General features: G+C 42.9%; 1 protein-coding gene across 4 annotated transcripts in view; it reads left to right on the plus strand.

The window, feature by feature from the left end:
• The window catches only part of add1 (adducin 1 (alpha)), a 170,951-nt gene that overhangs the window by 50,338 nt on the left and 106,193 nt on the right, over window positions 1-14,420 (plus strand). For all 4 annotated transcript variants that reach the window (XM_060834616.1, XM_060834598.1, XM_060834589.1 and 1 more), the window contains one exon: window positions 2,872-3,081. In XM_060834616.1, the coding sequence (XP_060690599.1) occupies window positions 2,890-3,081 (192 nt within the window). In that variant the 5' untranslated portion in view covers window positions 2,872-2,889. The remainder of the gene's footprint in view (window positions 1-2,871; window positions 3,082-14,420) is intronic.

Here is a 14,420-nt window from a genome sequence, read left to right on the forward strand (position 1 = left end):
TATCTGAAACATAACAAGATGATTGAAGTAGCTTTTGAAAAAAACTCTATCCAATGGCCCGTATCTCATACGCTGCCTATAAATGAAGTGGTTTCCCAAAAATGTGAATGAAGGTTAAAGAATTGGTGAGCTAACATTAAATAAATACTATAAATTAATATGACAAACCTCTATCAGGTGGGACTTGAACACCTTCTAGCTCAGAGATATGTACACTACCACTGCTGATATAAAATAGAGTTGGTATAAATAGGTCATTTTCAGCATGGCAAACCAATTCATGGAAAACCATAACAATCTTTCTGGGGCTTCAGCTATTAGCAGTTTATGTTAATGACTTCAGAAAAATGTATTGTGGCCAAATTTGCTAACTGTAGAAAGATGGCTAGGAAAACAAGTTGAGGAGAAGAGTCTGCAAATGATGTAGATAAGTGAATGGGTAAAGAACTGACAGATGGAACTTGTTGTCTACATGAGCAGGGATGGTGGAAAAGAGTATAGGGGCGTTCAGGATTGCCTTGTGCACAACTCAAAGTCACCATTAAGGTAATAAAGGAATTAGGAAAACAAATGGAAAGTTGACCTTTATTGCAAAGAGTATAAAAGTAGCTAAGTCCCGCTTCAACTCTGTGATATTGGTGAGACTCCATTGAGTGTACTCTTGCAGTTTGGTCTCTTAAAACCGAGATGATGTGGAATTATTTCTCTCAAAAAGGGTTATGAATTTATGGAATTCACTACCCTTGAGTGCAATAGATGCTGGGAGCTGAGTAAATTTGAGGAGATGGGCACATTTTCAATTAGTAATTGGTTGAGGGATATGGAGAATGGGTCGCAAAGTGGAGTTAAGGCCAAGATGAGATTAGCCGTGATTGTATTGAATGACAGAGCAAGCTCAGGATTGAATTGCTCCTTGTTATTATGTTCTTGCGTTTACTTAAAGTATATACTTTTCATTGAGAGAGTTCAGAGAAAATTTACTAGGCTGGATTCCTAGAATGAATAGCTTGTCTCATGTGGAAAGGTTGACCAGGTCAGACCTATGCTTATTTAAGTTTTGCAAAACTGTGATGCCTTTATTAAAGTACATGAAATTGAGGTGGCGTGATAGGTCGGTTGTGAACAATGTCTCTCTTGCAGGGTATTTAAGACCTGGGGACAAATGTAGGGAGTCTTTAAAATGTGGGTGAAGAGGATTTTCTTGAGTTAACTGTTGAAATATTTTTGTGGAGACTTGTTAACAATTATATTCATATTCAAGTCAGACTTGGAAAGACTTTTTTGTGACTTGGGATTGAAAGATGTTGGTTGGGATGGGTGATAGTGGGAAAGCAGAGATGTGTATCTGAAGCCATGACCTTTCATGATTGTTGATGAAGGGCTTCACGTGCCCAGTTAACCCAGTGCTGTCCCTATTTATGTAAAGCAAATGTTTTTTGTGGATTATCTTAAAACTGATTACATTTCAAAAAATGTTAAACAGTCTTTTTGCATTTAAAAACAGTTTAGTTGAGGAAAAAATGGCATTTTTGACAGAGACACTTGAGAACAATGAATTTTGATTTAAAACCAAAAGAACTGCAGAATCTGTAAATCAAACAAAAACAAATTGCTGGAAAAGCTCAGATCTGACAGCATCTGTGAAGACAAAGCTGCAAATGTGTTGCTGGTCAAAGCACAGCAGGTTAGGCAGCATCTCTATTCCTGAGATGCTGCCTAACCTGCTGTGCTTTGACCAGCAACACATTTGCAGCTGTGATCTCCAGCATCTGCAGACCTCATTTTTTACTCTGTGAAGACAAATCCAAGTTAAAATTTCAAAGGGTCACTGGACCCAAAATGTTAACTCTGATTTCTCTTCAGATGCTGCCAGATCTGCTGAGCTTTTTACTGAATTTTGATTGCTTTACCTTCTCTTGATTTGCTCACCTGGTTTTACAAAGTATTGCAATTTGGCAGTGTGGAGAAACAGAGGGATCTTGGTGTGCAGGTACATAGATCCCTGAAAATTGCCACTCACTTGGACAGGGTTGTTAAGAAAGCATTTCATGTTTTGGCTTTCATTAACAGGGGGATTGAGTTTAAGAGCCGTGAGATCTTGTTGCGGCTCTATAAAACTTTGGTTAGACTGCACTTGGAATACTGTGTCCAGTTCTGGTCGCCCTATTATAGGAAAGATGTGGATGCTTTGGAGAGGGTTCAGAGGAGGTTTACCAGGATGATCCCTGGAATGGAGGACTTATGAAGAGAGGATGACTGAGCTCGGACTTTTTTCATTGGAAAAAGAAGGAAGAGAGGGGACCTAATTGAGAGAGTTCATAGCCAGAAACTTTTTCCCAGGGCAGAAATTATTAACACAAGGGGTCATAGTTTTAAGCTGTTTGGTGGAAAGTATAGAGGGGTTGTCAGGGGTGGGTTCTTTATGCAGAGAATTGAGAGAGAATGGAATGCGTTGCCAGCAGCAGTTGTGGAAGTGAGGTCATTGGGGATATTTAAGAGACTGCTGGACATACATATGCTCACAGAAATTTTGAGGGTTCGTACATTAGATTTACCTTACATGAGGATCAATGATCGGCACAACGTCGTGGGCTGAAGGGCCTGTTCTGTGCTGTACTGTTCTATGTTCTAATACTTAATAATTATATTTGGACTCAAGTGAAGTTAAAATGGTCAGATAAAGATGTAATTATGTACAGTATTTTAGAAAAAATGAAGGTGGAACAAATTGTCAATTTAAATTGGTTTTTTTGCTATAGATTTTTTTCCTGCTCAAGATCATTGACTGCAAAACTAGACATGATGGAGGCTTTTACTTGACTAGTGATTTATTATTAATTATGATATGTTGAAATTTGTTTTCCCCCATAGGAACTTGAACAACTTGCAATGAATGGTGAGTCTGGTGTGGGGGTGGTTACTTCCCCACCTCCAACTGCTCCGCACAAGGAGAAATACTTTGATCGAGTCGATGAGAACAATCCTGAATACCTCAGAGAAAGGAATATGCCACCAGATTTGCGCCAAGATTTCAATATGATGGAGCAGAGGAAAAGGGTTTCCATGATTCTACAAAGTCCGGTAAAAGCCATTTCCTTTTTAACTGAATCTCTAGTTGCTCCATTTGTATTTGAAATAAACACCAGGTGCAAACTTGACCACTGATGTATGATAGGTATGTGAATAAACTTTAGGCCAATTAACATTGCAATTATATTTGTGGATCTAATAGAAAGAGGAGGAGTAGGCCACTTGGCCACACAAACCTATTCCAATTTTCAGGAAGATCAAGAAAGATTTGATCTTGGTCTAAACTGCATGTTTCTACCTGTTCCACAATGCTCAATTACTTTAAGGTCCCTTAGAAAATAAGCTCTAATAAGATCTGAAATAAATGCACAGAGGGTTGTATCCTGTCAGCAAGTCACCCTTTTACTTACACGTGGAAAGACCTTGACACTGGTCCAGCTCCCTCAGAGCTAGCTCTGAATGTCAATGTCTGGCATTTTTTTTGTCTGCCAGCGCTCCCTGATTGGAGCTGTTAATCTTGTGCAATCAGGGAACTCAATCTGAGGTCCACCTTGCTGACCTAGTTATAGTCACTATACCCTCCCTTTTGAGTCCGAAGACCCAGATTCCTCCTCTTATAGTGTCTCATGTAGCGTTTTAGGACTGAATCAGGTTCCTCCAACTCACTGTTGGAAATGGGCAACATATAATGCACAGGAACTCTCCTCTTGTGCCTGGAGCATCTCGGGAGAAACTCATTCTCTTCTTTTGGTCTTAGGTTCCAAGGTCCTTTCAACGCTTGACTGGGAGAGAGTCTATGGGTTCTTACAGCCTTTGACAGTTCTGAAGCGCACATCATTTGAGAGTTTGCAGCTTATGTATAGTCCACATGCTTGTTCAGGACTGATGCTCATACCAAACTTTATATGCTGCTCATACTACCCTTGCATCAACCAAGCCTCTTACCAGTGTTTGGCCATTTCCATAGTTCCTACACCAAACGTGCCCAGAAGTAAAATGCTAGATGCAATCTGGCACTGATGTTTCTGATGCCATTTCAACAATGATACCCACCTCCTCCAGCCTAGTGCAGAGTTGTCTTGCCTCCAGCAACTGTCCTTGAGCTATCCCTGTAAATGCAGGAAGGGTGATCCTGCAAATAGGTATTGGGGCAATTTGGTATCTAGTGAAACTGTAGGCAGTTTCTTCAAACCTATCTTCAACGTTTGTACTTCTCTTTCTGCCAGGCCATTGGATGATGGATGGTATAGATCTGTCCTTGTATGCTGAATGCCATTTGACTTTAGGAAATACTCAGATTTCCTGCTGGTAAATGATGGCCCTTTTATCTGTAACCAGCACTTCTCGGAGTCAGTACATAGCAAATGATGCCTGCAGGTTTTCTATCATTGTTCTGTGTTTGATGCATGAACTCTGAGCATCCAACTAGTTTTATTGGGCATCTACAATGACTCAGACTATGGAGCATATGAAAGAACCCACATAGTCAGCATGTAACAGAGTCCAGGGTTTACCAAGCTATTTCCACAAATGTGGGGGAGATTCTGGTGGTGATTTTTGTCCATGTTGGCACACTGGACACTGTCCCACTGCATCAAAGCCTGGCCACCAGACATAACCTCTCGCCAATGTCTTCGTTATGGAAATTCGTGGATGACCTTAGTGTAGCTCTGCAGTATCTGGCATCAACATTTGCTCAGGACAGTCACTCTTGCTCCTCCCAACAATATGCCATCCTCTATTGTGATCTGGTGTCTCCGGATCCAAAAAAGGTTTCAGTTCTGGTTTTGATAGTCCTTTGGTTTCCCCATCAGATCTTTCTGCGTTCAAAGTCTGATATTGTCAGCAGTGATGGGAACAGTGTCCAGAAAATTTTAAAACCATTATGGACTCTTTCAGTGACTAAGTCAAAAAGTGTGGTGCTGGAAAGGTACAGCATTTCAGGCAGCAACCAAGGAGCAGGAGAGTCTATGTTTTGGTGAGCCCTTCATTAGAAAGTGGCTCAGTGAATTCGCTACTTGGCCTCCTGGATGGTGTTCCAACTTGTAATTGTATGCATTTAATATTCGAGCCCATCACTGAATCTGTGGGCAGCACTTTTTAAGCAGACTGAGCAAAGGTTTGTGATCAGTCATTATTATAAATTTAATCCATGAAAGGTATTGGTGATACCACTTGACTGCAACTATGACCATCAAACCTACCTTCTCTATCTGGATGTACTTATGCTCAGCATTAGCCAAAGTCCTGGATGCATACATTATTGGGTGCCCCTCTCCATTGGGCCACTAATGAGCTAATACTACCCCATTATCGTACAGGGAGGCATTGCGTGTCAATACTAAATCTTTCTTGGGCTCATAGTGTGCCTCAGAGAAGGATAGCTGGAACTTCACTTCCCCAAAAGCTATTGCTTGGCTATGAGACCATTTGCTGAAAATTTGCTGGTTAAAGCACAGCAGGTCAGGCAGCATCCGAGGAACAGGAAATTCGACGTTTCGGGCCAGAGCCCTTCATCAGGAATGAGGAGAGGGTGCCAGGCAGGCTAAGATAAAAGGTAGGGAGGAGGGACTTGGGGGAGGGGCGATGGAGATGTGATAGGTGGAAGGAGGTCAAGGTGAGGGTGATAGGCCGGAGTGGGGTGGGGGCGGAGAGGTCAGAAAGAGGATTGCAGGTTAGGAGGGCGGTGCTGAGTTCAAGGGAATCGACTGAGATAAGGTGGGGGGAGGGGAAATGAGGAAACTGGAGAAATCCGAGTTCATCCCTTGTGGCTGGAGGGTTCCCAGGCGGAAGATGAGGCGCTCTTCCTCCAACCGTCGTGTTGTTATGTTCTGGCGATGGAGGAGTCCAAGGACCTGCATGTCTTCGGTGGAGTGGGAGGGAGAGTTAAAGTGTTGAGCCACAGGGTGGTTGGGTTGGTTGGTTGGTTGGTTTCCATCGCCCCTCCCCCAAGTCCCTCCTCCCTACCTTTTATCTTAGCCTGCCTGGCACCCTCTCCTCATTCCTGATGAAGGGCTCTGGCCCGAAATGTCGAATTTCCTGTTCCTTGGATGCTGCCTGACCTGCTGTGCTTTAACCAGCAACACATTTTCAGCTCTGATCTCCAGCATCTGCAGACCTCACTTTTTACTATGAGACCATTTGCAAAGCGGACTCTTTTGTTTTGAAACAAGTTGATGCAAAGGTGCTTGAATGGAGGGTAGGTTATTTATGAACTTTCTGTAATAGGCCTTTCTTGGGCTGTTGAACTAAGCTTTTGTTCAGATGTGGGAGCTAGGGCACCTTTGATTACCTTCACTTGATCTTCCAATGGGTGTAACCTGGTCTTGTCAACTCTGTAGCCCAACTGGGTCACTTGGAGTGCCTTCCCTTCTTAGGCATTTGCCTGGCTGAGTGTAACATCTAAGGGCAAATCCAAGTTCTCTATGTACTCCTTTATTGGTCTTCTATTATTCGCATGTGATCCAGATAAATGGCGACTTGGGGTAGTCCTTTCAAAATATTCTCCATCTTCAGCTAGAAAATGGCATAGTCCGACAGTACCCTAAATGGCAGTCTTGTATATTAGCGCAAATCCTAATCCGCCTTAATTAGGATTCCCTGAAGTATGCTACAATTAACTACAATTGCAGGTACACATGGCTCATGTTCAGTGAGGGAGAGACCCCCTAACAACTTTGCATATAATCCTCTAAGCGGAGTGACTGGGTATTTATCCAGCTTGTTGTTTGTTTAAAATCCCCAAAGTCGATCTGAACTGGCAGCTACAAAATTGGTATACCTGGTTCAGCCCATTCCACCAACTAGAATGGTTCATGATTCCGTCACTTTCTAGCCTGCTGACTTGTGTTTCTCCTTTTGCCTGTATGGCACTGGGCCGGCCTCTCAGAATTGTGGAATTGCTTCCTGGGCAACATACATGGTGGCCTTGGAACCTTTGCAAGTTCTTAGACCTTCCTGAAAGGCTGTTGGGTATTTAATTAGGTCTTTACTCAGGTGTTCAATTTGTAATTGTAAAATGTTGAGTTAGTCTAGGTGAATCTCTCAACTAATTTCACCCTGTCAAACTTGAGCCTGAGCCTTTTACAACAGTCGGTGGTAACTAAACCAGCTACTTCTCATAAGAGACTGGAAATTGTACCCTTAATCTGTAAACGTTCCCTGATATAGGTTTTCAGTCTAGCCAAGGCCTTGCACAAACTGAAGGGTTGGAGCCCAGGGCAAATTTTGTTTAAAAACTGGTTCTGCGATCACTGAATTGGCTGTGTTGGTATTGACCCCCATTAGAGCCAGGTAACCATTTAATAAGATGTCTGTTTTGACTGGTTATGAGTTGGGTGTTGCTAAGCATTTTAACTGTTTCCAGCCAGATAAAGGTTGACTTTCTAGGCTGTGCACTCAATTTACGTTTAGTAAGATTTGTTTGCTGAGTCTGATTTTACTGGCTGCAACTACAATGACTTGCCAACTCTGATCCTAAGGAAACTTTTAACTGTTTTGTTTTGTTTTTTTTTGCTTTGTTTTGGAATTTTGCTGCGGGCTGACCTAGAGTACTCTGTTTGCAATATGGTCTGTGTGTAGCTGTGCATTTGCCTTCACTCAAGCAGCGTTCCCCAAGCTCCGTCAGACTGGCAAGGGTGTCCACTTCCATTGGAATACCTTGCAACTCGTATATGCTCCACTTATTGCCAGTTGTAGTGCCTCTTGGAGGTCCAAATAGGCTTCAGCTAGTCAGCATTTTTGCATGTTTGCATTATTAATCCCACATACCAACCGGTCTCCTAGCATTTCAGTAAGGTTAAAACAAAGTCACATGCCTCTGCCAGTCATCTTAATCTAGTCAAAAGCCCTGGTTCTTAATTTGCTGAGTGAAAATGAAAGCATCACAGAATTAGAGGTGGTTTGGGTCATAATATTCCTTAACTAAATCTGTCAACTTCTGAAACGTTTTAGTATCTGGTGCCTCATGGAAAGTTTGGCTCCTAATCACAGAAAAATCTGAGGGTCCACAAGCAAATTACTCTGTTTTTCATTTGCCCAAAAAGTGGGCGGCATGGTGGCATAGTATTTAGCACTGCTGCCTCACAGCGCCAGAGACCCGGGTTCAATTCCCGCCTCAGGCGAATGACTGACTTTGTGGAGTTTGCACATTCTCCCCGTGTCTGCATGGGTTTCCTCCAGGTGCTCCGGTTTCCTCCCACAGTCCAAAAATGTGCAGGTTAGGTGAATTGGCCATGCTAAATTGCCCGTAGTGTTAGGGGCAGGGGTAAATGTAGGGGAATGGGTCTGGGTGGGTTGCGCTTCGGCGGGTGTGTGTGGATTGGTTGGGCTGAAGGGCCTGTTTCCACACTAAGTAATCTAATCTAATCTAAAAAAAAATGTATTCTTTTCTCATACTGGTTCCAGTCTTCAACAGCAGGTTCAAGCAAGTGCACAGTGGTTAGCATTGCTGCCTCACAGCACCAGCGACCCAGGTTCAATTCCTGACTCAGGTGACTGTGTGGAGTTTGCACATTCTCCCCGTGTCTGCGTGGGTTTCCTCCGGGTGCTCCGGTTTCCTCCCACAGTCTAAAGATGTGCAGGTCAGGTGAATTGGCCATGCTAAATTGCCCATAGTGTTAGGTAAAGGGGTAGACGTAGGGGAATGGGTGGGTTACGCTTCGGCGGGTGCGTGTGGACTTGTTGGGTCGAAGGGCCTGTTTCCACACTGTAAGTAATCTAATAAGTCAAGGTTCCTAAATAATGACATAATGTCAGAAATGCTTACCCCAACTCAAAAGCGATTGTAAGCAAGTTTCTTCAGCAACATGCTTTATCTCATTGCCAGTGAAATAATTCCTCAGACCAGTATCCCATTACCAAGTCACCCCATATTTACATGTCCTTGATACTGGTCTAACTTCCTCAGCCAGCTCTGAGTGAGCTGAACCCTTAACACTTTTTTTTTAATCTGCCGGGACTGTTAATCTGGTCCAATTAAATAACTCCTATTTATGAAATCCACCTGGCTGACCTCAGTACTATCAGCACAAGATCACCTCTCATTCTTCTTAACTTCTGGTTGACTCATCTACTCCTTTGCAAGAAAATCTCTTCATTCCTCGAGTCAGCCCAGAGTTGTAGACGTTTACAGCATAGGAAAAAATCCTTATGGTCCATTAACTCTGCATCAGTCAACAACAACTATCTAACCATTTTCCAGCGTTTGGCCTTAAACGCCTTAGCATTGCAACTGTAGATCTACTTGACAATCTTTACAGAAAGTGAGTCCTAGATTTCTACTGCCCTCTGAAAAATATTTTCTCCTCCTCCTCTGTCTCCTTCCCCTTACCTTACACCCGTGTCCTTTGGTTGTTAATCCTGACACTAACAGGAAATGTTCCTTCCTGTCTAACCAATCTGTGCCTCTCATAATTTTATACGTATTAGCCACGACTCCAGTCAGTGTCCCTTGCTTCAAGTAAAACAACCCCAATCTCTGTAGTCTCTCTTCCAATAAAACACATCAACCCAGGCAACATCCTGGTAAGTCTCATCTGCATCCTTTCTAATGTAATCGTATCGCTCCTATAATGTGAATTCCGAATCTACACACCACACAAGTGTGGCCTAACCAATTTTCTGTAGAGTTCCAGCATAAAATCCCTGATGAACCTTTCTAATCTAAATGAAGATTAATCCAGTCGTTCAGAATTTTCTCTGATATACTCTCTGCCACTGATGTGAGATTCGCTGGTTTCTAATTCCCTGATTTTTGTCTTTATCACTGTTTCTGAAAGTGGAATCCTATCAACTGTCCTCCAGTCCTTTGCACTTCCCTTATGGGGAGAGGAAAATCATAAATTTAGCCCCGAGCCCCTGCGATTGCCTTCCTCATCTTCGATGGCACCCTGGGATATAACTCATTCTGACCTGGGGATTTGTCCACTTTGAAGCCCCCCAAAGCCTCCAATACCACCTTACTCCCTATGTCAAACTGCTCAGATTTCACAATCCATCTTCCTGACTTGTGAACGTACTTCCTCCTTCCTCATCCAATGTGAAGTATTCATTTCACAGAGGAACCTCGATTAATCCGAACGAGATGGGCAGGCACTATTTTGTTCGGGTAATTGATTTCCTTTGAAGACTGCTCCCTGTTCAAGAGACAAGGCAGCAGCACACTGTGCAAGAACCCACCCCCAGTCCCGTTCATTCCCACCCACCATCCGACCTCCATCTGGGCAGCCAGATTGTACACCATCAGTCAGACTGCTGCTGCCTTTGTGGGATGAGTGTCCAAATAGTGCGTGTACACAACATTTTGACGGGATGGGGGGCTACAGGCAGGAGGTCAGTCATTTCGAGACAGTGCCTGGACTGTCCAGGACTGTTCTCGGCAGCATTTCAGTGAGCCAAATCCATTTTTAATCATTGTACCTGTAAACAAAAGACGTGATCAGGATTGAAACAGCTCTTTGATGTAATGTTTCTATCGGGACCTTGAGATCATCATCAGAGAATTTGATATTCAGATAATTGAGGGTCCTCTGTATATCTTTGGTCAGCAATATTAGGGAGAGCCCCATGCTTGTTTTGTAACCCCTCTTCACTCCCCTAATTACTTTCCTAAGACACCCCCCCCCCCCATGCTTTCTATACTCCACTGGGCCCTCTGTTCATTTGCTGTCTTTATACCGGTTCTACACTCCCTTTCTTTTCTTATATCCATTCCTAAATATTCCTACACATGCAACACTCCCTGAGCTTGGTGCTCAAACTAAGGAAACCTGTTGGGCTTGTACTCTGTCCCCATTTCCATTTTGAATCTTTCCCACTGTTCTGCTGTAAATTTACACAATTGGTTTTTCCAAGTCTACTTTGGCCAGATTATTCTGCTTTATTCTAATAAAATTTGCCATTGCCAATCCCAATCCAAACCTTATTTTGCCAACCATGGTGATGTCACTTAAAATGCTGCCACCTCTTACCCCTATCTGGGTTTGTTCGCCCCCCAAAATTAGGTCCAGCAATGCACTGCCCACTGTAGAACCTTCTACGTGTTTAAATAAAATGCTGTTCTGAATATAGTTCAGAAATTTGCTCCCTTTAAATTCTTTATGCAATGATTGTCCCAGTTAATCTTGGAGAAGTTGACATTGCCTAATATAATTCCCTACTGTTTATTTGCACACCTTGTGCCGTCATCTTCAGCAATCATTCGCTAATGAGTTATGATTACCCACCTAGAAAATTCTGTGTCACTGGTCATGGGTTGTATGGTTCTTGTGTGGCTGAAGACTCTGATCCTAGAGCTGCATCTCCATTCACACCTTGCGCTAATGGGTGTTTTCAAAGAATTGTCCCTTCATGCAGGAGTTTCCTTCAAGTTGATTTCTTCTGACCAAGTGTCTCCCATGCTTTAACATCTGTTGCATTTCTTGAAGAAAGCCTTTGGAGTATCTTTCAAATGCTTCCATTATCGTCCTTTCTTTCAATTGCCTTCCTTGAGTTGGGCAATGAAGATTTGCTTTGGCAGGTGGAACTCTGGCATCCTAAACATGAGGCTGGCCTAGTGGAGTTGGTGTCAGATGATCATGGCCTTGATGCTGGTTCTGTTAGCTGCCTCAAGAATGCTGATGTTGGTATGCCTGTCTTCCAACTGATGCAGAGAATCTGTATCGAACAGCATTGCTTGTGGTATTTAAGGATCTTGGCATGAAATCTATATGTAGTCCAAGTTTCAGAGCCATATAGAGTTGGAAAACAACTGCTTGGTATTAGCATGAATGTTATGGTTGTTGAAGGCTTCCCATCCTTGGGTGTCTGAAAGCAGAATTCTCAGATTGGATGCAATGTTGAATCTTCATATGGATGTCAGCCTTAGATGAGAGATAAGGAAAATGTTCTATGTTTGAGAGGATTTTTCCATTGGATCTTAATGGAGGAATGGGCTGAAACTTGCCTTGGGACCGGTTGGTAAAGGATTTGAGTCATCTGGAGGTTGAGGCTGAGACCGATCCTTCAGTATACTTCTGCAAAGACATTATAGATTCATAAAGTCATAGAGATGTACAGCCAGAAACAGACTCTTCAATCCGACTCGTCCATGCTGACCAGATATGCCAACCCAATCTAGTCCCACCTGCCAGCATCCGGCCCATATCCCTCCAAACCCTTTCTATTCATATACCCATCCAGATGCCTTTTAAACATTGCAATCGTACTAGCCTCGACCACTTCCTCTGGCAGCTCATTCCATACACATACCACCCTCTGCATGAAAAAGTTGCCTCTTTGGTCCCTTTTATATCTTTCCCCTCTCACCCTAAACCTATGCCGCCTTGTTCTGGACTCCCTGACCCCAGGCAAAAGACCTTGTCTATTTATCCTATCCATGCCCCTCATGATTTTCTAAACCTCCTATAAGGTTATCCCTTAGCCTCTGATGCTTCAGGGAAAACAGCTCTAGCCTATTCAACCTCTACCTAAAGTTCAAAACCTCCAACTCTGGCAGAATTGTTGTAAATCTTTTCTGAACCCATTCAAATTTCACAACATCCTTCTGATAGGCTATTCTGTTCTGACAAAGCTGTAGGGGGAAGGGGGCTGGGGGGAGAGAAGGGTTGAATTTCTGTAGCTAGACATTTTGTGCAGCACAATTTTTGATGCGGTAATGCTGTTACACATCAGTAGACACATTGGTCCCTAACCAAGGGTAGATTCTGTTTGTGGCAAGGAAATTGTGATGACTGGGGATATTGTAGAAAAATCATCTATCTGGCTTATCATTGAGGACTTGTCTTGAACAGCGCTTTGTCTGGTTCCTCCCCTCCAACCTTACTATTATGATTCTGCCTGCAGTTGAGAACTTCTGATGGCACTGCTTTTGGGATCAACCAAACACACAAGCCCCTCAGCCACACCAGGATGGCGATCCATAAAAAGGCACACCTGCCATACAACCTAACAGTTGACTTCAATGCCAAGCTTTTATTTCTAAGTTCGACCCATAAAGCCTCATTTAACCCTTCCAAGATATAAATTCCTCAGCTAATAAAGGCAAGTGTCCCACATATTATCTTAACTACTTGACCCTCCACCTTAAGGGCCTCCTTTTCCTTCCAAATTTATTTATGTATGTATTCCAGAATCCACACAAAATCTCTTTGAGGCAACAGCTTTTAAGCAGCAAGGTTGAGAACATGTAGTGTTTTAAGGCAGCCAGAAGAGGAACTTGCAAACTGTAGTATTCCCATATATTTGCTGCCGTTTTTCTTCTAGAAGATTGTGGTTGTCGGTTTTGACTATCCTGTCCATGAACCTTAGTGAATTCCTGAAATGCATCTTGTAGATGGTACACACTGATGTTACTCTGCTCTATTGGTGGAGGGAGTGAATGATTGTGGATGTGGTGCCAATCGAGCAGGCTGCTTTGGTGTCAAGCTGCTTGGGTGTTATCAGAGCTGCACTCTTCCAGGCAAGTGGCGAATATTCCACCGTACATCTTGACTTGTATTGTAGGTGGCAGACAGCCTTCAAGGATTCAGGAGGTGAGGGTTTTTTATTCATTCATAGAATGTGTGGAATATTGGTTGGTCCTACATTTATAACCTGAGTGGCTTACTGGGCCATTTCAGAGGGCAGTTAAGAGTCCAGCATGTTTCTATGGATCTGGAGTCTTTTTTTTCTTTGTAACCCCTAATGGAATTCAAACCCATATCACCAGAATATTATGTACTCTTGGATTATTAATCTCATGGTGTTAGCACTATGCCACAGTGCCTTCTAGCCTCAAAACTGCAGTTGTAGTCACAACATTTATATGGCTAACCCAGTTCAATTTTTGATCAGTGGTGACTCTAAAGATGTTTTTAGCAGGATTTATAGTGATAGTAATACCATTGAATGTCATCAAGCAATGATTAGATTCTCTTGTTGGCCATTGTCTGGCATTTGTGAGGCATAAATATTACTTGCCATTTGTTAGCCCAGACTTTGTCCGGATCCCACTATATATTGCCATCGACTTTTTCAGTATTTGAAGAGTTGAGACTGTTGCTGAACATTGCATTATCATCCACCCTTTTGACGTTGTGGTGGATGGAAGATCATTGAATATCTGAATATCAATCTTCAATCTAATGGAGTTATGATCGCAGAATGCTCCCCCATTGTTACATCAACAACATGCCCAGCTTTGTTAGCTTTAGCCAAGTCCAGGACTGTCTCTTATTGGTCTTTTACATACTGCCTCAAAAACTTGCCCTGGATGCATTTTAAGAATTCTGGTATCTCCAAAGGACACTATATCCTGAGGATTTCTTCAAAGAAATCCCTGAATTGACATGACTTTCAACAACTGTAGCCATCTTCCTTTGTGCTGCATATGACTGCAGCAGCAGAGACCG

The sequence above is a fragment of the Hemiscyllium ocellatum genome, chromosome 2 (genome assembly GCF_020745735.1).
Source record: "Hemiscyllium ocellatum isolate sHemOce1 chromosome 2, sHemOce1.pat.X.cur, whole genome shotgun sequence".
In the NCBI taxonomy this organism is placed as follows: Eukaryota; Metazoa; Chordata; class Chondrichthyes; order Orectolobiformes; family Hemiscylliidae; genus Hemiscyllium; species Hemiscyllium ocellatum.